This window comes from Antedon mediterranea, chromosome 7, assembly GCF_964355755.1.
Source record: "Antedon mediterranea chromosome 7, ecAntMedi1.1, whole genome shotgun sequence".
Classification (NCBI taxonomy): Eukaryota; Metazoa; Echinodermata; class Crinoidea; order Comatulida; family Antedonidae; genus Antedon; species Antedon mediterranea.
This window is the reverse complement of record NC_092676.1, coordinates 16835789-16862357: the sequence shown is the minus strand read 5'-3', so window position 1 is coordinate 16862357 and position 26569 is coordinate 16835789. Positions and strand designations below refer to the sequence as shown.

Sequence of the window (26569 nt, the reverse complement as noted above, 5' to 3'; positions counted from 1 at the left end):
CGAACACAAATCTATTTTCAAACTAGAGACGGCGTAATTTCAAGCACTTGAATTTGGTCTCCACGAGTTTAACACCTCTACATTTTTTGCCAGTAAGAAGTTCAATCTACCCTCCCGCCTACACCCACTTGCTCAGTATTTATATTCTATCAGGCTATTTTTCTCTGAACATCCATGTGATGTTTAGTTCAGAATCATATTAGCCCTATCTTAATCCGTTAATCATGTTTAACTTCTTCTCTGTGTATGTGCGGCATACACGTTTCGAGTGGTCATTTTTATAAATAAAAACAATTATAAGCCAGTTATATGATGTATGTGTGTTATTGCTTCAGACGTATCTTAGTGTCAAAATAATGACAATGATAATGCTAATAATACATTTACAGAGATTTCAAGTCAGTAGAGCATCGAGATACCAATGTGTACTTAGCATGTTTCTACATCAACTACGTGCAGATTTTGTCAAACTTCATGTCAAAGGTTGTTTAGGAACAGGATGCTACTTGCGAGTAGCATTTGTAAAAGGCCCAAGTAAAGAAGGTATACTAATGTACTTACTGTTCCGCATTTGCTACGTATATAAAAAGTGATCAAGTTAACAATGGTATTGGTAATAACTGTCTGTTCATAGTCATTTTGTGCCATTCCATGGTAATGTAATGGGCTGTGTATGGTCTTATACCCTTACGATAAGTCCTTTTGATTTAAAACAGGGGTCGAGGCCTTTATAGACCCTCTATATTACTGATTAAACTTTTAAATTGTTGTTTTCAGCGGCAATTGCGTATGAATTGGCATTTGACTCAGACTGTGAAGGTAAGTAACTAAATTCGCTTGGTTTGTTAAAAAGTGATATTTCAACCGTTTGAAAGATTGTTAGAGAACAGTTTTGTAGTTATTATAATTCTAGTTCTAGTTCTTTTTAAATCATGTCATTGCAATTTCTAACAATTTTCAAATTGTTATATTTTCTAGAACCTCCAACTACAACGCCGATGTTGGAAACTACAGAACAACAAACTCGTACGTATTAACATTAATCCATGTCTATCCTAAATAAATTATAATTGCATTATAAAATAATAAACCTAATAAATATGTTTTAGAACATTAAAATCTATTTCCGATTTGAGTAAACTTTCCTTTGATGCAATAAATGATGTTACGTAAACATAACGGTAAATTGCTAGAACCAATAAAGAGTGGCATTTATTAATTTCATTCTTAGTCGACCGTTTTTTTCAGTTAAAAAAGAATTTGGAAACAAATAAGTTGACAAAAAAAATTTTATAGCATTTATTCAGGGCTGATTTGAATTTCTAAGCATTTTCATGTTGTTCACAGGTACGTCATTGGAAACCACTCAAACAGAACAACAGACAACTCGTACGTATTAACATTATTCCATGTCTATCCTAAATAAAATTATAAATGCATTATAATAAACCTAATACACGTAGTGTTTTAGAACATTAAAATCCATTTCAGATTTGAGTAAACTTTGATGCAATAAATGATGTTATGTAAACATAACGCTAAATTACTAGAACCACTAAAAAGTGGCATTTATTAATTTCAGTCTTAGTCGACCATTTTCTTCAGTAAAAAAAGAGTTTAAAAACTAATAAGTTATAAAAAATATCTTATAGCGTTTATTCAGAGCTGATTTGAATTTCTAAGCATTTTCATGTTGTTCACAGGTACGCCATTGGAAACCACTCAAGCAGAACAACAGACAACTCGTACGTATTAACATTAATCCATGTCTATCCTAAATAAAATTATAATTGCATTATGAAATGATAAACCTAATAAATATGTTTTAGAACATTAAAATCTATTTCAGATTTGAGTAAACTTTCCTTTGATGCAATAAATGATGTTACGTAAACATAACGGTAAATTACTAGAACCAATAAAGAGTGGCATTTGTTAATTTCATTCTTAGTCGACCGTTTTTTCAGTTAAAAAAGTATTTTGAAAGAAATGAGTTGAGAAAAAATATTTTATAGCATTTATTCAGAGCTGATTTGAATTTCTAAGCATTTTCATGTTCTTCACAGGTACGCCATTGGAAACCACTCAAGCAGAACAACAGACAACTCGTACGTATTATCATCCATGTCTACCCTAAATAAAATTATAATTGCATTATGAAATGATAAACCTATAAATACGTAGTGTTTTAGAACATTAAAATTCATTTCCGATTTGAGTAAACTTTCCTTTGATGCAATAAATGATGTTACGTAAACATAACGGTAAATTGCTAGAACCAATAAAGAGTGGCATGGCATTTATTAATTTCATTCTTAGTCGACCATTTTCTTTAGTTAAAAAAGAATTTGGAAACTAATAAGTTAGACAAAATATGTTATAGCGTTTATTCAGAGCTGATTTGGATTTCTAAGCATGTTCCTGTTCTTTACAGGTACGCCATTGGAAACCACTCAAGCAGAACATCAGACAACTCGTACGTATTATCATCCATGTCTACCTGAAATAAAATTATAATTGCATTATAATAAACCTAATACATACGCAGTTGAGTAGAAAATTACATTTCTAAAAAAGCAGCTATAATTCCGACAAATTATTAATAATATAGGTCTACACAGTCGAAAAACTACAACCTCGTGTGATATGTACAAATCATTCACTTAGCGGTATAAACACATAATCTATGAGAATTTTACGCTTTAAATAAAAATAAAATAAAGGTTGTTTTCCACAAAACACGAAGCTGCAAGTTTCACTGGGCAACGATGCCACATATATGATCCTGCAATGACAATCAGTTGTATGGTCGACTGTTTTGTTCAAATCTTGAGTTGGAGCAGGGCAATCTAACAACAGGACACTTAGCTCGCCTTGACAAGACAGAAACGCGTGACAAATGCCGACAGTACTGTACATATTCTCCGTGGCGCGCGGTGTCGCATCTCCTGAGCTCAGCATCTTGTTATTAGATAGCCTTGGTTGAGGAAACCTTCTCTACGTTCTTTACTGGTTTTTTGTAAAATGTGGTTTCTTAAAAAGCTATAAAGTTCAGCATAATATTAATAGTACACAGTTGGATGTGTACTAACCACTGGTCTCTTTCTATTACTTGGCCAAATATGTTGCCAAGTGTTAGGCCTAGTACTTGCTTTGTTTGTTTAACACAATTTCGACCACAGTTTTTAAGTTACCGTCCTATGTTTTTGGGCGTTACAGAAACTTGATAATAATTGGTGACTTCACAAACGCTTATTGTATCAAAGTGTCGAGTACTTGTATCGTCAATATAGAGCTGAAATGTTAAACAACAAGCCCTCTGTCACTCTGAATGTGTTCATGAATACCCTGTATATATAATACGTATTAAAACATAATAGACAATATAGAGGTCGTTGCTTCTTTAAACAAATATATAGAACAGAAAATGTCACTTGGTCGACAATACCTCCAGTTTCAACATGCATTTTTTGAAATTGTTTAGGTTTTCTATTCATTCAAAACATTCATTTTTATATAATAGATACAGACAGGCATACTACACACCAAAGTGATGTGGTAGATACACCAATGATGGAAACCACTGAACAAGAACCTCAAACAACACGTAAGTACCCATCAGGTACACGGCAGAAAATATCACTGGGTGACGACACCTCCAATATCGATATGAAATGAAAATGTTCATAATTAACTCTAAGTGGACGTCTTTAATTTGCTCCTTCGAAAAAATATGATCGACCGTTTTCGGTTTTCTAAAACGTGTGAAATCTGGCATAATTATCAATAGTACACATCGCTCGATTCTCGTATGGCATCCTCCGCAGTAGTGACTTAAAACGCTGAGAACTCGGTTGGTTACTGAATAAATTGTGTGTGTATTTCAACTAAAATGAAACAACACTTGTTGTCGTTGCACGTCACATGTAAGGTACAATTATCTCTCTCACACCTGATCGCCAACTTAACTTGATGATGAACAGGATGAGAAGTGGCTTATTTATGTGCCATGCCTTTCAAGGCATATACAGATGCAGACGCCATTTTATATAAACGATTTTTCAGAGGAGACATTCCAAACGTGTTTTGAGAGTACGTTGTCTTACAGTACAATGTTGTATATCTATAATATGTATCTTTTATAATCAATTTATAGTTGAAGCGGATATTGCTAAAACGATAGAAGAGGATGAAAGATATGTAACATACACAGGTAAGTGAACTGCTGGTAATGGTAATGGTATTAATGTATTAATCCGGGAATGATGTATACAACGATACTAAAGTGTGGTTGTAAATGCGGTGCAGTAAGTATAGCAAACTGTGTATGTAGTACAGTAGAAAGCCTAGGAGACATTATGGTTGGCTAAAATCTGAGACAACAATATTGTACTGTATTTGATATTGTTGTCCTCGCTAAAATACAAGTAAACTGTAGTACTGCAGTGGAAGTTAAATGTTAAAAGTGTAAGAACAAAATGTAAGTGCTATTGGTAGAGGAAGTGTGTAAGTGTGAGGGATGTGTTGAATTGAACTGGTAATGGTAGAGGAAGTGATGCGTGATGCGTAGGCCCGAAGTGGTGCGGGAAGCGTAAGTGGTATACAAAGTGTAAGTGGAACGACGAGTGTAAGTGATACGGGAAGTGTAAGTGGTACAGAAGTGTAAGTAGTACGGGAAGTGTAAGTGGCACGAGAAGTTTAAGTGGTACGGTAAGTGTAAGTGACACGAGAAGTTTAAGTGGTACGGGAAGTGTAAGTGGTACGGGAAGCGTAATTGGTATACAAAGTGTAAGTGGAACGACGAGTGTAAGTGGTATGGGAAGTGGTACGGGAAGTGGTACGGGAAGTGTAAGTGGTACGGGAAGCGTAAGTGGTACGGGAAGTGTAAGTGGTACGGGAAGTTTAAGTGATACGGGAAGTGTAAGTAATACGGGAAGCGTAAGTGCTACGGGAAGTGTAAGTGGTACGGGAAGTGTAAGTGGTACGGGAAGTGTTAGTGGTACGGGAAGTGTAAGTGGTACAGGAAGTGTAAGTGGTACGGAAAGTGTAAGTGGTACGGGAAGTTTAAGTGATACGGGAAGTGTAAGTAATACGGGAAGCGTAAGTGGTACAGGAAGCGTAAGTGGTACGGGAAGCGTAAGTGGTCGGGAAGTGTGATACGGGAAGCGTAAGTGCTACGGGAAGTTTAAGTGATACGGGAAGTGTAAGTGGTACGGGAAGTGTAAGTAATACGGGAAGTGTAAGTGGTATGGGAAGTGTAAGTGGTACGGGAAGTGTAAGTAATACGGGAAGTGTAAGTGGTATGGGAAGCGTAAGTGGTAGGCCTACGGGAAGTGTAAGTGGTATGGGAAGCGTAAGTGGTATGGGAAGTGTAAATTGTATGGGAAGCGTAAGTGGTATGGGAAATGTAAATGATACGGGAAGTATAAGTGTTACGGGAAGTGTAAGTGGTACGGGAAGTGTAAGTGTTATTTGAAATATAAAATGGTACGGAAAGCGTAGGTAGGCCTAATGTGAAGTAATAGGGAAGTGTAGTATGATAAGTATTATAGGGAAGTGTAGGCCTACTGTAGTATGGACATAGTATAGGGGAGTGTAAGTTAAACAAACTAAGTGGGCGAGACATTGAATATAGCATAGGAGGTATAATGCTACAATAGTTGGAGAATAATTACAATAATCACATTACACTATCGGTACTTTGTAGAGTTAGATGTTGACTATACTACACTGATTCAAGAGGAAGATGAAGAAATTGTAACAGAGATAATTATAGAGGAAGTACTGTCTACCGCTACGAGTGCTTACATAGGTTAGTCAATATGATGTTGATATACAGGACCAGACAATTGAATATACTCTTATTAAACATCATGAACTTTCCATCACACAATATTGAGCTAAATATATTATAATTAAAAAATAAATTACGGTATAGTCAAGTTTCTATTTCTCACCGTCAGAGCTGCTATTGTAACCGATAAACGGTGCACAATCTGAAAGAAAAATATTTTCTCAATATGATATAATAAAAATAAAGAAATAATGACTTCTGGGAAATAAAAATAAACAGCATTAAATTGTTTTCTTAAATTAATACCGTAATACAGTTTGTATTATAACACTGATGACCAGTAATTATTATTATTTATATTTTTAAAATATGTTATTAAAAATAATAGTAAAATCAATACCAAAACAGTTACTCACTTTAAAAAAGGAAATATATACAGTTTTATAAGCTATAATGATGTTCAATTGTCAAATCATTTTAATTGAACGTACTGTACACCTTCAGTCTGTAAACGAACTTTAGGTCGTCTAGTCAGTACAAAATATACACTTTTTGTTTCATCTAGTCGCCCAAAGAGGTATGTCGATAAAGTCTTCGAGTTGCAGTCCTATCCTATCCTAGAGTCAAATTCAATTGACACATTTACACACTTTAGTTATTTGTAAATCTAATCTGTTATTTTTTAAACCCTTGTTTGTTTCTAAACACTTTTGGATACTTTGTTGATTATTATTACAGACATCTACATATATTTCTATTTTGTAAAGTAAAATCAGGTAAAAACATTTCGGTTTTTGTTAATGATAGATGAAATTAATGTGGATAGTTCAGAAACTACACACAAGAGTGATATCGAGACAGTAGCTACGACAATGGATACCACTCAAAGAATACCACGAACAAGACGTAAGTAGTTTTACCACTTTACATTTATGTGATCTAAGCCAAGTTGAAGTACCAGTTACCGGTCAGATATTGATATCCTGTACACATGGTAAATTCAGGGCCATCTACATTCAGTACAATTTTCAAATAAAGTGTTACTGTTACCAGGGAAGAGTGACTGGTGACTGGTGTTACTAATGATAAATACATAAATACATATAAGCCTTACATGTAGGCCTACAAGTTAGTAGTGTCTCTGCTAGTAGGAAAACAACAAAAGATATCTGCGATATAATAAATACAAAAATTTAATTAAAAGCTGATTTTCATTTTACCCTTTGACAGGTTTCAACAGTTTTAACAATTTAGAGCGCATGGTAAGTTAACATGGATATTTTCTGTTAAAATTAATAAACAGGCAAACTGCCTTCAAATACCGTGACATGTTTTCTGTGTGTTTAACTTGTAATGTCCTGAATGCTTAAGTTAATAATACGGTCTTTTAAAAGAAGTTGTCCACAAGACGTTGTGTTTGTATCACGTAATTCAAATTATGTAGGCCTGTTATATTAATTTTTTTGTTATTGAATTGATTTTAGTTGGACGATGCGCCCGCTAAGAACGTTTTGAACGCCGTAAGTGAATCTGGAATCGATGACGATCGAGATTTCACAGAAGAAGAAGTCACATCGATACACAGTATTCTCAAGAAAATATCACTGGGAAACACTTCTAGTGTTGAAGAATACCGAAACAGTACTAAGGTATTATACCAGGTCTCATCTTAGTTTAATACACCAGTTTTTACAAATAAACCTGATTTTATTTCATCATTTCCAAAAAAAAGTAAAGCTTATAATGTTTTGATTTCGGTTTAAAATATGTCGCTTAAATGCCAATACAAAGACTACAAATAAATAAATAAATTAATCTTTATCTATAAAGAGTAGTATTTTATCTAAATAAATGAATATAAAATATGAACTAGTATTAAATTTTAAAATAATGTTGTTGATTTTTAGACTATTTTGAAAATGACAAGAGTGTTACTTGATCCAAGAAATAACTTGGTAAGTTTAAACATTTTACAAATATTTATGTGTAGGTCTATTGTTATAATGTAGATAACCAGTATGAAGCAATACAATATTGGTAAACTAATACTCCATCCATCATCCACCTTGTATTATCTAGTAGATGGTTAAAAACTAAATTGTATTGCTAAGTTATCCATAAACTTTTTAACATTGCTTTCTCTTATCAATGTATATTTTCTCAGTTATAACATTTTTTTGTAAAATAAAATCTTTAACATTTCTCTATTGATATTAAATCCACCCGCCAAAGGATGATGTATATGGTTTAGGAAATGTACACGTTTTTTATTTAGAAAAATGCGGATAAACTAAATGCTGCTACTTTAACAGAGGACATCATTAGTAAGATGACTGGAAATTTACCCAAGGGGGAAAGTATTATCGTAAAAGAAGATAACATGGGTATGCAAACGTTTCTTTTTAATACAGTAATAATTACATAGTACATTTATCGGGAAAGAATTTTCATATCGGGAACAGTAGTTTATTTACTGAAAATGAGTTATCACATGAGACAATGTTACTTACCACTATGCAGACCACCAGTTACCGGTGTCACGTCACGTATTTACACTATGAATATTTTTTTTTACTCCAAAGGAGGAAAGCAAAATGTAACTATTTCCATTTTACTGACGTGGGTCTTTTTAAAATAAAAAATTAGATAGAGTTAATCAAAATTACTTCGATTTATGGATAGGTGATTAAAGGGGAGGTTATGTATTAATTAAATACGATTTCTATATTTATTTTGTTGAAGCACTGTTCTCATTGGTATGTTTTTGGTAAGGTCCAATGTTAATAATACATTTTAAATACAGTATTAACTTATAGATGTATTGTCCACCAAAATATGAAAAATGAAGATTAGTACAAAAAAAAAAGGGCAATTTCGTAGTTTCAATAAAGTTAATCACTAGAAAAAAACTAAAAAGAATGTTTTCACTTTTAAAAACAAAAATAAACTGTTAAATTCAACCAAAACCCATCGATTTCCATTCAATTTTTACTATTTTTTGCTTTAAATTACATTTTTTTCATGTAACTATTTAATTTCTACGATTCAATTTTTGGTTAAAGTGAATATTTTTTTAACGGGATAATATATCTTAAGAGAAATTTAAAGAAAGATAAATGGTTATCATAAAAATATTTTTTTCTATGTAGTTGCAGGGTGCTATCACATGGATACATCCCAATTTGAAAACACTGTTTTTGATATCCCAACTACAACTAATGAGGTAGATGGGACAGAGTACCAAACTGCTGGAAAATTGAAGCCTATTCTTCCAGAAAGTTTTTCGTCATTTGGTAAGATGAATAAAAGAGGAAGTAAACGAATAGTTAGACATGGGTAAATTTACTTGCTCCATGGAGAACGAAGTCCACAGATTTTAAAACTACTACTCCTATATAAAATTACTTGAAAAATAGAATAGAAATTCACCACCACCATTATCATCCGCCAGCATTACCATAATCATCATGGTTTTAATTTTAGTTCAGTTCATTCAATTTTACAAACAACAGATAAATTAAAAAAATGAAAACAAGATTGAAGAAAATATATGAATAAACTGAGGATAACCCAAGAATTTTTAATAAAAAGCTTATTTCTTTTAAGGTCCCCAAATTAAAGCGAAACGCTGGGTACCTGAATCAAAATGTGTTCCCTTATAGTCACAATATACAATTGCTAAATGTGTCTGAAAGTTGAAGTTGTCACTATCAATACACTACCTTTGAGATAGTGAAATGATGAAACAAGCTGAAATTGCATGCAATCATGTTTAAAGAAAGTTATAACACTCCTAACGGAGTTAAATTCATTTCATTTTTTTTGCATAATAAAATAATCCTTTTTATCGGCTATCGATTATATTTAATATAACAGATTCATTGGGGCTAACCATAATGCACATCAATCAGGAAAGTTATTCAACTGAACTCGACGAAAACAAGTAAGTTGTACAAGTTACTTAGTAGGGACTTAACACGACGGTTGGGGGCGGACGACGAATACAGCATCCTGTGTTCCCTAGAGCGTAAAATCATAACAGTCAGCATAGCCGTTTATTTACCTCCGCCAAGGAGGTATATGTAATCGGTAGCGTGTGTTTGTTTGTTACTTGGCAAAATTCCTTTTTGCCAAGTATAGTATTCACTTTGTTTGTATGTATGTATGAATGTATGTTTGTATTTATGTTTGTTTGTTAGCACGATAGCGCCTACAGTTTTCAAGTTATCGTTCTGAATTTTTGGTTGTAGATAGGTATGTACTTTCAAACCATGCCTATTGAAAATCAACAAAATTGGTTTATTAATAACTTCACAAATAACAAAAATGATATTATTTTCAGACCGGCTAGTGTTAAAAGATAGACAATTTTCAAAAGCCGGTGAGCAGTTTTAAAGTAACACGTAAACTAAAATTACATTTTCTCGAGAACTACTTGTCCAAAAAACCTCATTTTTGGACAAGAGGCAATGGTTATAATTTGGGATTTGTAATTTCAAAACAACAATTGATTCAATGTACCGACTTTTTCATGCGAGTAGTTTAAAAAAAATCTATTTCTTTTCAAATTCACCCGTTTGTTTTTGGCGTTGCTGTTCTATTGTTATTCAAGTTAAACTATTGTTAGTTGATAATTAGTTTAGTTAGTACCAGTGTGTGTCCTTCCTTATTTACAGAACATGCCTATTGATTTTCAGGTAAATTGATATATTGTTTGTCACAAAAGCTTATCTTCCGTACGATATATTAAATAGCACGCATTCTGTCTTCTTTTTACTCTAGTAGCTAGATCAACTTTCGTAAGCATTTTGAGGTCCAGAGAATTTGACTTCAGAAATTGGTTTAGGATGGTCAAACAATCATTATTGGCTTGGTTACACATTTTGAAAATGTGGCGAAAGGTCAAAAGGTCAGGGTGAAAGGTTATCAAACTAAACACCAATAGGTCCTAAAATCTCGACAATCACTGGTCACAGCGAGATAATTTTGGTCTCAAATTGATCAGAAGGTATACATTTATATTCAGTCTAATGGGACATTTTAGTAAAAAATGACCGGAAATGCCATTTCTGACCTTTGACCCACACCCCAGGGCATGTATGTATCTCCGTAACTACTGACCGTAGACACTTGAATTTGGTCTTAAATTGTTCGAAATTAACATTTTATTATTTGTTGCACATTTTTAAAAATGTTACAAAAGGTCAAAGGGTCAGGGTCAAGGGTTATATGAACAAATATAAATAGATACTTGTATCTCGGCAACCACTCGTCGCAGCAAGTCAATTTTAGTCTCAAAATGTTCAGAAGGCATGCTTTCATATTCAATCTAATGGGACATTTTAGTAAAAAATTATCAGAAATGCCATTTCTGACCTTTGACCCACATATCATTGCATATTCATATCTCTGTAAGTACTGGTCGTAGAAACTTAAATTTGGTATCAAATTGTTAGAAATATACATATTTACATTCATTGTAATAGAAAATGTGGTTAAAAGATGAACAGAAATACTATTACTAATGTTTCAAACAAAAAACATATCTCTACATAACCTATCCTTAGACAGTAATGTTATGCAATAACTGATACTTTAAATTGTTTCAATTTCAAGTACTAGTTATTGCTGTCCCCAAGAACATTTTGATAGAAACGTCAAGCTCAACAATTCTTTCAGAATGCTAGAAGTAACTTGCGATGTGTATCCGATTAAACGCCCCGGGCATTTATTGTTCAAAGGGGTTTTTAGGTGGGGGGGGGGGGAGGCATCTTTATTTGGGGTATAATATGGTAATATGTATAATCAAATAAATACCACCTAGATGTAAAAAAAAATACAGCACAATTAATATCGAAAAGTGAAAAAATGCTTGGTAAATTGTAGATTATGGTAGTTAATGTAATGTGTTGTGATACAATTATTTTGTAAATGCATGTAGCGGGCGTATTCCACATGATGTTCTATTGGAGGGAATGGTGGCGTTTATTTGAGGGAGGCTTTTATTCAAAGCGGGTGTTAATTCGAATAAATACTCTAATTTTAATAATTATAATTCGTTTCTCAACTGATAAAAGGTACTTTACATGATTCGTTTTCTTCTTTATGCTTTTTAACGAAATGTTTCTGTCTTTTAGAATAAAAGTGACACTGTCATAGATAACATTAAATGGATCTTCTCCTCCAGGTGCCAGTACAGTATAATGATATAAAACAATGACATCATTATCCTGACACAATTGCACTCATAATGGATCTTCATTCTATCATCTGTTTGTGACTACAATTTGACAACAATCGTTTCATTACTATTGTACAGTATGTCCAGCTTTCCTGAAAACACCCTTGTGTACTGTAGTACAGTGTTGTACTGATTTTATTATGATAACTTCTGATGCTTATGTTGTCAATGCATTCAGTACCTAAAACATGTCAAAGTTTATAGTGGTATTGATAATAAATCTCCAGAAACATATACTGTTTTATTATCTACACTGGGAACAGACCTGTATATACACCGACAAAACTTATACATAATATGTATAAGTTTTATCGGTAACATTAAAAAATATTTTGCAACAGTGTTACGGAATATAATGACAATGAATTGGTCTATTATAGTTGTTTCTGATACCTTTTATTACATGATTGTACTTGCCCCATTAGATGGAATATAAATGCATGCCTTCTGAACATTTTGAGGCCAAAATTGACTTGCTGCGACCAGTGGTTGCCGAGATACAAGTACCTTTATTTATTTGTTTATATAACCCTTGACCCTGACCCTTTGACCTTTTGTAACATTTTTCAAAATGTGTAACAAATAACAAAATATATATTTCGAACAATTTAAAACCAAATTCAAGTGTCTACGACCAGTAGTTACGGAGATAAATACATGCCCTGGGTTGTGGGTCAAAGGTCAGAAATGACATTTCCGGTCATTTTGAACTAAAATGTCCCATTAGACTGAATATAAATATATAACTTCTGATCAATTTGAGACCAAAATTACTTCGCTGTGACCAGTGGTTGTTGAGATTTAAGGATATATTGGTGTTTGGTCTTATGACCTTTCACCCTGACCTTTTGACCTTTCGCCACATTTTCAAAATGTGTAACCAAGCCAAAAATGATTGTTTGACCATCCTAAACCAATTTCTGAAGTCAAATTCTCTGGACCTCAAAGTGCATACGAAAGTTGATCTAGCTACTAGAGTATTTAACATGGACATATTCTTTGATATGGACCAAAACATTAGTCGACTGGCCAAGCGGTTAAGCTTACTACATGGGTTAAGGCAGAGGCGCCGCAAATCGGCACAGCTTCAAGACACTCCTCGACCATTATTCTGGTCAATCTTGATTTTAGAAAGGTCATTGTTGCAATGCCGGAATTGTTTGTATCAAAAAATTATTTAAACAAATTATTAACCCCAGCAGGATTTTAACAATATATGTAAAGCTAATACCTAAATGATGCTTGGCTACCACTCCCAGGGTCCTAGGTTCAAGTCCCGTCACATGTCAGGATTTTTTGTAAGGACAAAATTACAACTCCACTCCCAAAGACTTGTAATAAGACTTTGTTTATGTAGAGCATCTTGTGTATATGTTTGTCTTGTGAACCTCTGAGGGTCCCTAATGATCAGCAATTGCTGGATGGATCACCCTCTTTAAATATGGAAAAAAAAATGTATCTTTCAGCATGCTCTGAGTCAGTGGATATATTTTGCCAAGTACTTCACTCAGTTTCTGAGTGCTTTCATTTTTTTGTTAGCAGGATTACTCAAAAAGTAATTACAAGATCTTTACCAAAATGAATAGACAGATAGATATGTGGTCAAGGACCATTCCATTAAATTTTGGGACCATTTGGGACCACAGTCCCAATTCTGGACCACTTTTTAATATACTTTTTTAGACCTGCTAGTGTTAAAAGATAGGACAGAATTTTTTAAAAGCCGGCGAGCAGTCTTAAAGGAACAAGTAAACTGAAATTGCATTTTCTCGAGAACTACTTGTCCAAAAAACTTCATTTTTGAACAAGAGGCAAGAGTTATAATTTGTGATATTTGTAATTTTAAAACATAATTTGATTTAATGTGCACGTTTTTTGATGCAAGTAGTTTAAGAAACCTATTTCTTTTCAAATTCACTCGTTTGGTTTTCACGTGGTTGCTGTTCTATTGTTAGTCAACTGAAGCTATTGTTAATTGAAAGGCTTGTTACATAACCATTACACCAAACTCGCATACACATGCTTGTAATGAAATTAGCCTAAATCACAAACAGAATTAAGACACACACAAATATATATATATTTTTCTTAACCGGAGAAATCTAATGTAGGAGAATTTTACAGTAGGCTGAGGTATGCACTCTCGGAGTGGCTTTCTAGTTATTTACGTGAAGACGACGTATCTCTCTCCCTGTCTCGTGGCGTGGGGCCCTTCTGAATCGCTTGGCTCTGGTGATACAGCTTAGGCCTTACCTTCCTAAAATTCAAACGCCGCTTTTAACATAGCCATTTTAACCCAATAAAAATCTTATTTCATTAAATTAGAAGTTCAAATATTAGTTAGAGTTTTGAAAATTCCACGTTTAAGGGTAATTTAAACTGTATATTAAAGGTTATATATACATTACTTCTAGTCGTTCTCCGTAAACTGGAATATGACAAATTTATCGTTAAAGTTAAGACGACGTAATTTCCATTTTGTTAAGCACCGTCCTGTGGCTTCCCGTCGTGTTTCGTTCAACGTGACCATTTTAGGGAGCTTTTGATTTCCGACGACCTAATTAGTTCACGTCAATATTATCGTTTTATTTCATAATACTGTTTGTAATTCATTAAAATGTGTTTAATTATTAACATTACATTAAACATTAATAATCAACAGAGAGACTTACGGTACCGCTAATACGGCAAGTGGGATTTTATCGGTTACATTAACATCCAACTCAAGAAAAGTTCAGATGGGAGTTAACTTTTCATTAGCTACTAACACGACAGGATTTAATGATGGAAAAGATATGGTAATCAAAGAAAAGGAGATTAAATTCAGAAAAGGCACAAATAAAACTAGGGCTATTGTGTGTTCTTTCTGGGACACAAGCTTCGAGTAAGTAATTCAGATCACTTCTTTATGACATTACTAGCATTATCAACATCAATTGTTATCAATCGTTTGATTGGATTAATCACGTATTTTTCTTCGTAATAGGGTTTGGTCTCAGTATGGATGTAAGAAAGTGTTAGCGGACGACCACAGTGTGTCATGCGAATGCAATCATACAACAAGTTTTGCTGTACTTGTTCAAGTTAATGAAGCTGAGGTACATATATCTATCTACACTTGTAGGCACAATATAGCTCGACAGTATACCATTAGTGTTCTAGAAAGTCCAGACATCATATATGGGTTTTTTTTACGTGATCCGTGCTTTTTTTTCCAGAATAATAGTATTTATCACTATTACTATCGTCTCTATGTGTTTTTTCCTCTTTGTCTTATGTACACATAAAATTTGCTAGCCAATAATATTTTGGATATTTTCGGATCCAAAAAAAACATATACCTAAATGATGAAGTAGAAAATACTGGGGTGCTACAAACTCCAATGGATGCCATATGAAATGGCGTCTAGCAGCCCAGTAAGTGAAGTGTCGGAACTTTTCAGGACAATAAAGGTGTCGAACTATAATGAAACTGGTGTTGTTATTTTGTTATTAATCAATCTAGACAATAACAACGATTGGCTTACAGTAAAAGTGCAACTGTAATACAACTGTCTAGCTACGTAGCACTTTTGCTTTTCAAATATGAGCATCTTTCCCGTCAATACCATGTAATACCTCCTACAACTGCAGGATGTTAAAGTAAAGTTCTGGTCGCTTTCATTTTATTATTAGTAGGCCTATAGTGTAATACAATATTGATGTGACTGTAATAAATTGAGGGACTAACGATAACGGTAGTACCGAACATTACTACATCACAAAATCCGATTGGTGTGTGACACCACCAATGGGTTTATATCTTACAGTATTTATTTTAATATATTATATATTTTACTACATAAATGTTCACAGATAAGTACAATTCATGACACAATCCTAACAGTCATCAGCTACGCAGGAGGCGCTCTTTCAATATTGTCACTTACGTTTGTGATTGGCCTGGTATACTATTTAACGTAAGTATGGCATTGTGATTTAGTATTGTCATTGTCACAATGATTGATGACAGACACTGGTATGCTTATGAGAATCATCATTAATTCTGTTCTGCGTATATGAAATGATCAAAATGTTCAAATAATGTTGATAATAAGGATGATAATGAAGATTACTTAAAAGATGGTAATTAATATGAAGATAGTGATGATAATGATTTGGATGATGGCTATATACTAAGACAATCTAACAGCAAGATAATGAGCTCCGGTTGATTAAGGTATTAAGGCAATAATAAGAGTAACTCAGGACGATAATGTATTCGCTTTAACCTTCTACGCAGAGAGTTGGAAAAATCAGACCACGTGTTAATAATGAAGAATCTAATGATTACTTTGGCACTAGGACAGAGTGTATTCCTTGCGGGTGTTGACAGAACTGAGTCGATGGTACGTCATCTTAATTCGCATTATACTTTATATTCTTTAAAGATTCTAGCAGTTTTTAGTGTGCTACAATAAGTGAACGATAAATATAAAGAATAAGATATAAAATTTAAAAAAAAACATTCCATCAATAAATCACTGTGAGTAAAGAATGTTTTGTCCCCCACCCAAAAAAAAACAACAACATGAAAATAAGGATTAATAAAATCAGACTTTCAAGATTATGTAGTTTTGATAATTATCTTCCGTAGAAACAAAATAACAAAAATAAAAGTTTCACTTATAAAAAGACATTATAAACTGTTATATTTAACCAAATACCCAATGCCTGAGAGACAATCTATTTTTTCTTTAAATTACAATTGTAAGTAATTTGTTTTCAATCCAATTTTAGTTAAAGTTAATAACTATTAGTGACATCAAAATTGCATATTCAACAATATATTTTTTAATTTATCTTTAAACATAAACATTTAAACAAATTTCGAATAAAATAACAAAGATTGTTCTGAAGTCATTGTTTGCACTACTATAAATAATGCTCATGAACTTTCTTGTTCTCAACAATAGATTTTGTGTAAAATAGTGGCATTCGTTCTCCAGTTTCTTTTCATCGCTATGTTTATGTGGATGTTCAATGAAGGATTGTATCTCTATCGCCGTCTTTGGTTGGTTTTTGGTGAAAACTCGACAAGTGCTCGGCAGTATAACTTGACCGGTTGGGCAATACCTGCTGTCTACGTCATTGTCTGTTTTATAATGCGTTCCAGTGATTATGGAACAGAAGACAGGTATGTCTGCAAAGAGTTGTGTGATTATTATTATTATGCCTATACTATGAACTATTAATTTTATTGAAGAGATTAAAGATTACATTTCGGAACAACACAATCTACTGGATGTTCATTTACAGCAATATCAAATAAATACAACATGAACATGTTTTAAGTCACTTTCTGTAATGCTTTGTTTTAATTTGAAAAGGGTTAGTAAACTATTTATATTTATTGGTGGGTTTTAAAACGAGCTCAACAAACATAATGACAGCAATTTCCTAAAATACACCAAAAAAAGATCTGAAACGAGTTTATTTTAGTCTTTGCTTGGGAATACTGGTGTGTGTGTTCTTTTTCAAGTTAATAATATTTTATATAATGTAAGACATTGAAAAATTCCATTGTTGCTTTTATCTATTCCTTATATGTTTTTTAATTGCACATGCGATTTAAGTCAATGCTTACTGCATTATTAAGCTCAGTTGTATTTTGTATCCATACAGTTGTTGGTTGAGTCAAGACAATGGACTGATATGGACTTTCGTGATTCCTGTCCTTGTTATCATTTTTGTAAGTTTTTTTTTTTTTTTATATAGAATTAAGCGCTGCTAGAAAAACGGCAAAAAGTGAAAACTAATTTTTTAGCATTACTTTGAATGGGTGAATTATATATATTTTTATTGTCTAGTTTACAATAGAAGGTAATGTACTTTTTCGCAAAATGGCACTTGGAAATTGAATATGAGTTTCAATTCTTGTTTCATTAATGGTCACTATGCAGACGAAAGCTTGTTTGAAATTAAAACATTTACTACAACCACGAGTGTACACAACTACAACATCTATAAACCATTTTTTTCTAGAGCAAGGACATTTTCTTTACAAGAGCAATATTAATAAATAGACTAGATTGTCCAAAGAGGTTGTCAATGTTCAGTCCATAAATAGTTTCAAAAACAGATTGGACACATCGCAAAACCATACAAAACTCATTTAAATATTTTCACAATTTTGCAACCCAATTTAAGCATTAGTCATAATACAGTTCACCCCCTCCTTATTTTCCAGTTATGTGTGTTTTCAGAGCGGTTAACAGGCAAAGACGCCTTCAACCGAAACATCTTGTAATCCTGTAATACCCCAACTCTCTGTCTTTTTTTTTTTAATTTCTCGTATAATGGACAACATTACAGCAAAACATCTTTATTTTATAGATAAATGTGGTTTTGCTCCTGCTTGTTGTACGTATCATCATCAAAGCTGCTAAAGAAGTTGGAAGCACGTACGACCGCGTCAAGTATGAACACGTCACTACTTTTTAAAACTATTTAAAAGATCCGAACATTAAAATAGACTTCATATTTCATTTCCTTTAAAATTATATTGGTGATTGATGGCGACATCAAACTATGTTTAAAAAACTACCATAACTTTCTAATAAGGATAATTTTTTAACAGCGTATAAAGAAACTATTCTTGCTATTTAGCAAATACAAAACATCCATTATTTATTTATATACCTAATTGTATTCTTGCAATTGTATTGGTCAATTACGAATATTATTTCTACCTAAGGGTAAAGAGATCTACTGATGATAATTAATAGGCTCACGTTCTGCTTTTTGTATACATTTTGATAATGTTTGCCATGCGATGTTGTTTACTGATCCGCGTTCGAAAATCAACCTATACCATTTAAACAATTAGTTTCTTCTTTAATAAGTAGAGTATATAGCAATACATGCAATTACGTAAGAAAAGAACAGGGCAAAAGATCAATAAAGCAAAAGCTTGTGATATGCTAGCTTAAAAATAAAAAGGACAAACATTGAAAAAAACAACTGGTTATAATTCCGCGTTCAACGTCGGAGCACTGCTTTTTTAAAGCTCAGGTACAGGCATGAATTTTAAATATAATATTTGGTTAATTGTACATAAATCAAATATTTGTAACAGAAATCAAGACGAAAAAACATGAATTTCCCTTAATATGGTCAAATACAAAATTTGGCAAAATTCTTCCATAAAAACCAGGAAGACTTTTTTTCAGTAGTTAGGTAGTTAACCTAATGTAATAACATGTCTGGTGACTCCCTAGACGGTAAAAAAAGATGGTGGATATACGGTGGATAATTTTTGCTATAGCATGAAAATAAAAATCTGAAGTTGAATAAAAATATCAGAAATGTAATATTCAAGTTATATTACCTATATTTAGTCATCTGATAACATTTTTTACCACAACGTTTATTTTTCATAGCTTTTTAAAATGCCTCTCTATTTACAAAATTTGTTGACAAAAGAATAGACATTTTACTGTGTAATTTGAACTATCCCCTCACTGATAAGAAAGATAAGAAAGTGCTTATTTTCAACAAGCTCGTGTAACACAAATAAAATCCCAAAAATTATGAAACATAGGGGAAACTAATAATCGATAATTATTGGAATGTATGATCAATTGAAATTTTTTGCCCGTACCTGGCCTATAAATGCCATGGCTTCCCGACCTCGTGATCTCAATTTTAGCGATTAATAAAAGGAAATTAAAAATTCTAAGTATTACAAAATCACCCAATCAAATAGTAATCTTATAATAGTTTTATTGTAGTAATATTCTTTTTAAATAAATATTTACAGGAAGAATACACGAAAGTCAATACTGGTAGTACCTATTCTTGGTATGACATGGATATTTGGCGTGGCTGCTGTTGGTCCTTTCATTAAAGTGTTCACCTACCTGTTTGTGATCTTCGCCTCATTCCAAGGACTTGCTATTGCAGTATATTGCTTTACAAGTAACGAGGTGAAGAGACTAAAACATTATTATCTAAGCAAATTGCATTAATACAATATATTATAAAAATTAAAAAGAATATTATAGCTTTCATTTCTTATTTTCAAAACTTTCGACAATAGTCAGCAACTGATATAATGTATGATACTGATTTATAAGATGGTTCGTAAAAGTTAATATTTACGAGAACTAACGCTCTGTCTACACTATCAAACTAGTTTGTCAAAACAAGTGTGATGTTCCCAAATATGGTAGTGATATGACTTAATTATGTCCAAGGGCACATCACATTTTTTGTCACATAAAATTTGATAGTGTAGACAGAGAGAAGTATTCAGTCCACTAAGAAATAATAATAAGTCATGTCCGAACATTCAAAACATGTCGTTGTTTTCTAAGTATTTCTGGGGGGTTTTCTACAACTTTGGGATTTCAGTAAGTAAGTAATTTCATTCTAAAAATATTTCCATTTTTTTTCATAATATTCTCCATAATGTCAAGAGTCTTTGTGTAGATACCGTATTAAATTAGAACGTATTAGATTCACTGAAAACATATATTTCATCAACGTTTCAAGTCTTTGCAATTGTCTTGACAGATTCAAAAGGCATGGAAGACCAAACGAGCAGAAAATTCGCCGGTAGTAAAACAAGCCGCTTGGGCTACACAAAGAACCGATTCTGTTAGTTCACTTGTAAGTCTGAAATTTATTCAAATGGAAAATAATTTTTATTTAAAATTACAATTGAGATGCTAAAGTTTTAGAATACAATACCGTACTTTAGGACAACTGGTTGTGGAAAAGAATTGTGAGCTTTGTTAGGTTAAGTTTTGGCCTTATGGATTGTTTTTTAGTTGTTTCGAATAATTATATTAAACTACTAAAACTATTTAGAAAGTAAAATCTCACAAACATTAACAACAATTACGAGAAATTAATCTAGGTATTGATCTCAATGTATACCGAAGTGAGTTTTCAAAGTACTGTTTTATAATTGTGCATTATGCTATACGTTTGTATTGGTATTTGAAGAGTAGGTTTGCAAATTGTGTTAATATTATGTGTTTATTTTTTACCTTCTAAAATAATTATAGTTACATAAAGTTCCTTCATATCTTAAAGCATGCAGCAATTTCTTGGTAGTCACTAAACAAAACCTTATTATCTACAGAATGGTATGCCATCGTACCAGGGAGAAACGTATTATGATGACTTTGGCAAAATTGTACCATATCGACTGCAGTTTGGATACCGGCCTAATGTGAAAAAGATGTCTAAGAAGAAGCTTGCCATGAAACAAACTGAGTCCCGATGTGATGAGGTAAGTTAAAACAGTAAGGCAAGGTATCCAGAAATATCGTATAGAGGAGGGAGAACTAGTATAAAACCAAGCACAATAAGCCAACCATAGTACAGCCTACTAATTTTTATTCTGCTTATTATCAGTTTAATACATAGTTGTCGTTTCAAAATCTCAGTATTAGGACGTCAAATGTATCCAAAATGGCCACGCTTACTTTTAATATAATGGTGTGTGCCTGATTACTGTATACAGTATATTATAATAGAAATGATTTGCAATTGAATAATTAATAATGTAAACATAATTTGATTTCATTTCAATAGATGATGCGTTCACCACCTCCATCCTATGAGGAAACAATCCAGAATAAACAAAGGCAACTACAAATTGAGGACTTGTAGGAAGAATTTGAAATAATAATAATTACATTTATCTATTATATAGTTGTTTATCATTTTAGAAAAAAACATTTTATAGAGTTTATTTATCAATACGTTTGTCCTTAGATGTTGAATAGGGCGCAAAATTGGTCTACTCGCTTGCGTAGTGTTCACGTTCTGTTGCGTTCTTTAGTAATGAGAACCAAACTGAGAAGCCTTCGAGTTTGCGACGACCTGGACCTATGAGGTCTTATGAAATTACTACATGGGAGCGTTGTCGGAGCCAATTTATTCGATTCCATAGGTTCAGGTGACAACTTTCTGCTTGTTATCACAGACATGCCTTTTTTGGATGGGGTAGAACACAGACATCACAAAATAATACATCGAAATGCATAGTTTAGTAAGTGGGTACTATGTCATGTGAACAACGACACAACCAATTACCTGAGGTCAGGCTAATTAATGTGTCGCCGTTTGTTGCCTGGACCTAGAAAAACACCAAACCTATGTCGAGATGAGAAGCGAGGACACACGAACACGCACACAATTCAACATTACGTAGGTGGTATGGTTGCAAATCGAAAGCTCACTATTATCATTATTGACAGTACATTCAAATTGATGTAGACAACAAGTATGTTGGCTTTAATTTTACAGTGTGCGGTTTATCTCGTAAAACCTATTGTTTCAGTTTTTAAATTTTGTCTTAGTGTCGAAATTTACATGGTAGGCTAATACATGATATATAAATCACTATTTTTCACATCACAAGGTTCTTTGCAATAATTATATAATATAAGCTAAACAGTATGCATCATTACAGTACTATACTGTAACAATCACGTATTTACACAATTATTTCAAAGCGGTTTAGATGTTTATTTTCTTTATATTTTACAGTGTGTTATTTATTTGCTTGTATTTTTGTTTTAGAGTAACTTCACATTGATAGAGATTAAATAATAAACATTATTAATTAGTGATTTAATATAATATGTCACGTCTGAAATGAAATTGATCAATTTAAAAAGTTATGTGATTTGTTAAAACAAAATTGTTTGACTACACTAATTTTAGTATCCTAGGCCAAAACACGTCTGACCATTAGATTGTGAGATTTAGAAGCTTTTAGACCGTAGTCATGTATTGAAACATGAATTGGAATAACAATCAATAGACAGAACCACATAACAACAACTAACATCATATGACAAACCCCGGTGTACAGGCTGAACTTTACAAAAATAACAAATACAATTTACCGTAAAACCTCGAAAAGAAGTAGTTTACAAAATTAATCTCGAAAAAAAATAAAAATAAGAAACCCATCTCGAAAAGAAACCCACCCAAGAAAAAAAAAAGAAGAAGTCCGCGGGCATCGTTTCGAGGATTTACGGTAGGCCTATTGATTTTCATCTCATTAATACGGTTGTCATTTTATTAGACTACTAAGCTTTTTGTTGACAGGTAATAAAAGGTTTTATTGTTCAGTATTTCAAAATTTCATATTATTTCATATTATATTTCATATCAAAGTTTACTTTGGGAGAGTTAACTGTACTAAACAAAGTTATACATCAATGCTTAAATCGAAATGATTAATGGCATTAAAACAACACCTGCGCCGTTCATATGCAAATTATAGGGCATTTAATATTACGTAAGTCGACTTGTAGTCTGACTGTGCATACAAATGAAAGAAAGTGCTATATTGCCTTCAGACAAGAATATGTACAATTATATCACATCAAACAATCAAGGAATAGACGTCATCTATTATATTTGATTTGTTCTGGAATAAAGTATGAAGTAAAATAAAAGTTAGAACAGATACTAAAAGTGGAAGAATCTATGTTTTGTATGCAGCAGTGATGAAAACAAATAAAGATTGTTATTTAAGTAATGATAATGCAAAATAAATAAAATTGGATAATACAAACAGAAATAGGGCCTACTCAGAAAGCAATTGATAATCATGAAACTTGAGCGTATTTCCACCTCCCATTTAGGCCTAAATTAGAATAAACAGAGCAGGTAACACAATGGTGGTAGGGGTGAAACACATACGATATAGCCCGTCAGCCAGCATAAAAATAGAAACATTCACCATGATTTCCGTATTACATCATCGAAGACTGATGATACTCTTTTACCCTTATTTATTTGTATGTTTGTCTGTCTTCGTCCATACTTGCGTAGTGTATGTACCGGCTGTAACCTCTGTTTGTCTCTGTCTATGAACATTTGATCCGAATTTTTTATAAAAACTTTTTCCTGGTGGAACCTTTCTTAAAGCTCCCTGAGCTTATTTTAGTTTCTCCAGATACAAGGTAACTATTAATTTGATTCATATTTTGTTAACATATTTTGAATTTTGCTTTGTGTAAATAAATGAAATGAATGAATGAATACGCTAACAAAACCGCGCTTGCGAATAATCAACGCTCCAGATCTATATTACGAGTAATTGACATTTTATAAACTTTGTGTTTGAATATTCTAATTTAATTTTTTTACACAATCTGAGTCTATTTTAATTATAATACATAAAGTACTTACTTATTGTTGTATATTTATGTAATTACAACACATTATTATTTATAAAACAAATTAAATTACTTACATTTGTAAAATCGAACGCATTATTCACACTGTTAAGTGAGCGATATGAATATTGATCATTGAAGCGCGTTCAAACAAGTAGTTGATGATTTTCTAAGTGACGACAAAGTCAATAATAATTATAATTGTGAATCAATAATATTTAAGCGATTGAACGATGTTATAAGATGCTACCATTTTGACAAGCATAATTCAAAATAATCCCGTTAAATTATGATTAATAGTTGATTATAATTAATTAGAAATTACATATTCAAATGATTTGTAAAATATATAAGGTTCAACATCGATTCAATCAATGTATTTTGTTATATCGTATAAGATAAGTTAAACCACAAAAAAGAAGAACAAAAAATCATCATTATTGGCTCATCATGACCACCAGAATGAACTCTTTCAAGAATGCAATTGAAATTATTTAATTGATATCTGTACCGCCCCTAAACAAATGCAAACTCATAACCTTTGCTTATATCAACATTTCGAATTCATTCCTTGCGTGTTTATTTAATCGATCGATTGATTAGAAATAACGTTAGAATTTAAGTGAAGCGACTGACCAAAGATGATATGTATATATTCGACGATTTTCTTCTTTAAAACATTCAAAAGCATACAGCCATAAACAATAGAATAATAATTATGCGCATCATCTTAGTTGATGAATTTTAGACATTTTTAAACATGCATATTAAAATATTTTCGAGTGATTATCCAATCAAATGCGACTACTAGTCAATCGGATAATTGTATGCGCTATAAATTCAAAACACGTGACATTGCTGTGTTTGCCTAGACGATGATTCTAGCTCAAGTATTATACGTATGGAACGCCATGTATTTCAACATGTTTTTTATTTTACCAATTAAGTCGAATCATTGCGGGATTTTAACGAAAAGGCTCTACTCACGACCTTAGCGAAAAACGAAAATGAATTGGCCTGGAAAGTACCCGACATGCCCATAATTGCAGTGACAACTTCATTGCCCATTGTTTACATATAGGCCTACAGTAGATTCCAATGCCCAAATTGTTTTGTAAAAACGCTATTTATAGCTTGATATACATTATTTTGTTTAGAAACCCATTTCCCCACCCCTGCACACACACCCGGCCCCGATTAACAAATTGTTTACTCTTTCCTGGTGGAACCTTAATTATATCATGGAGGACATCAATAATATACATATAGTATAACTCAACAAGAAAATTAATACAATTATACTTTTTTCAACTTGTGAACTTCCTCAATACCGGTTGACAATTATTTACACGTTAATTATCATGTACATATTATTTGCATTGCATGAAAAATGAACGAAATGTTGACAAATTCATCAGGCGTAAAAGTAATTAGGTTATGTTTATAAACAGGAAAACCTATTGATAACTAATAGCTGTTTATGTGTATGAACGCATGCTGTTAGAAGTGATGATTCAACTTCACTATGTTGTCGTCTTGACGTATTGATATTATTCGGTTTATCGGTTAGAATAACGGTTCAAATTAACAGTGACGTCATTTGTAATTAATTTGGACGTTATAATCGTTTACGAAACATAACCTTATTTCTGATTTACGGTTGCCAATCGGTATTTTGTCTTTCGCTTCTTTGTTTGTTTGCAAGAAAATCAGTGACAAATGACAACTCAAATCTAGTCTTTCTCAAAGACCTAGGGTTTGACATTCGATCTAGTTCTAGACGTGGCGGATTAATTGATTACAATTGCACATTAAAACACGGGTACGGTCAAGAATATTTATATCATGACCAAAGAAAAGTGTAGAAATGGTTTTTGTTTAATAGGCTATACAAATGTAGTTCCGAATCTATGACATAGTACAATAAGCATGTACTTTCTTCTTCAACACATGATTAATGATGATGTTATTCGCCAGAACTCAGCGATGACTCATTCATGTGCAGATTTTTATTTTTAATGTACGCTTTTTTTTTTATTACTGAGCATGCGTAATCACCGTTGTTTCCTACTTTGGATTGTTGGAATTCTGTGTTCAACCTGGTCTATATTTTTCAGATTTACATTACATTTCCCAATAGATATCACGTACCAGCCGCTGTACCTATACCATCATGGAGCATAATGTTTTGAAATCCACATTTACGTCCGTAATGTAACTTAGTTGATATTGTGCGCATTTATATTATGAATACATAAAGGTTTTTACCAACGCTAGCTTCTGTATCCATAAATTATTGTGTATGACTTCGAAACATCGTTAAAACTACAGCATAGCCAACGG

At 32.5% G+C, this 26569-nt stretch overlaps 1 protein-coding gene across 1 annotated transcript in view; it reads left to right on the top strand.

The window, feature by feature from the left end:
- Positions 1–23628, top strand: part of LOC140055451 (uncharacterized) — a 35446-nt gene extending 11818 nt beyond the window's left edge. The window contains exons 9-36 of the mRNA XM_072100790.1: positions 390–543; positions 778–819; positions 979–1026; positions 1348–1389; positions 1704–1745; positions 2067–2108; positions 2435–2476; positions 3524–3607; positions 4157–4213; positions 5708–5812; positions 6602–6700; positions 7025–7056; positions 7279–7443; positions 7702–7749; positions 8070–8178; positions 8944–9087; positions 9671–9737; positions 14698–14919; positions 15022–15133; positions 15891–15994; positions 16318–16423; positions 16991–17211; positions 17700–17766; positions 18411–18493; positions 19837–20002; positions 20592–20687; positions 21166–21315; positions 21621–23628. Of these exons, the coding sequence (XP_071956891.1) occupies positions 390–543; positions 778–819; positions 979–1026; positions 1348–1389; positions 1704–1745; positions 2067–2108; positions 2435–2476; positions 3524–3607; positions 4157–4213; positions 5708–5812; positions 6602–6700; positions 7025–7056; positions 7279–7443; positions 7702–7749; positions 8070–8178; positions 8944–9087; positions 9671–9737; positions 14698–14919; positions 15022–15133; positions 15891–15994; positions 16318–16423; positions 16991–17211; positions 17700–17766; positions 18411–18493; positions 19837–20002; positions 20592–20687; positions 21166–21315; positions 21621–21698 (2727 nt within the window). The 3' untranslated portion in view covers positions 21699–23628. The remainder of the gene's footprint in view (positions 1–389; positions 544–777; positions 820–978; positions 1027–1347; positions 1390–1703; positions 1746–2066; positions 2109–2434; positions 2477–3523; positions 3608–4156; positions 4214–5707; positions 5813–6601; positions 6701–7024; positions 7057–7278; positions 7444–7701; positions 7750–8069; positions 8179–8943; positions 9088–9670; positions 9738–14697; positions 14920–15021; positions 15134–15890; positions 15995–16317; positions 16424–16990; positions 17212–17699; positions 17767–18410; positions 18494–19836; positions 20003–20591; positions 20688–21165; positions 21316–21620) is intronic.
- The last annotated feature ends 2941 nt before the right edge of the window (positions 23629–26569 follow it).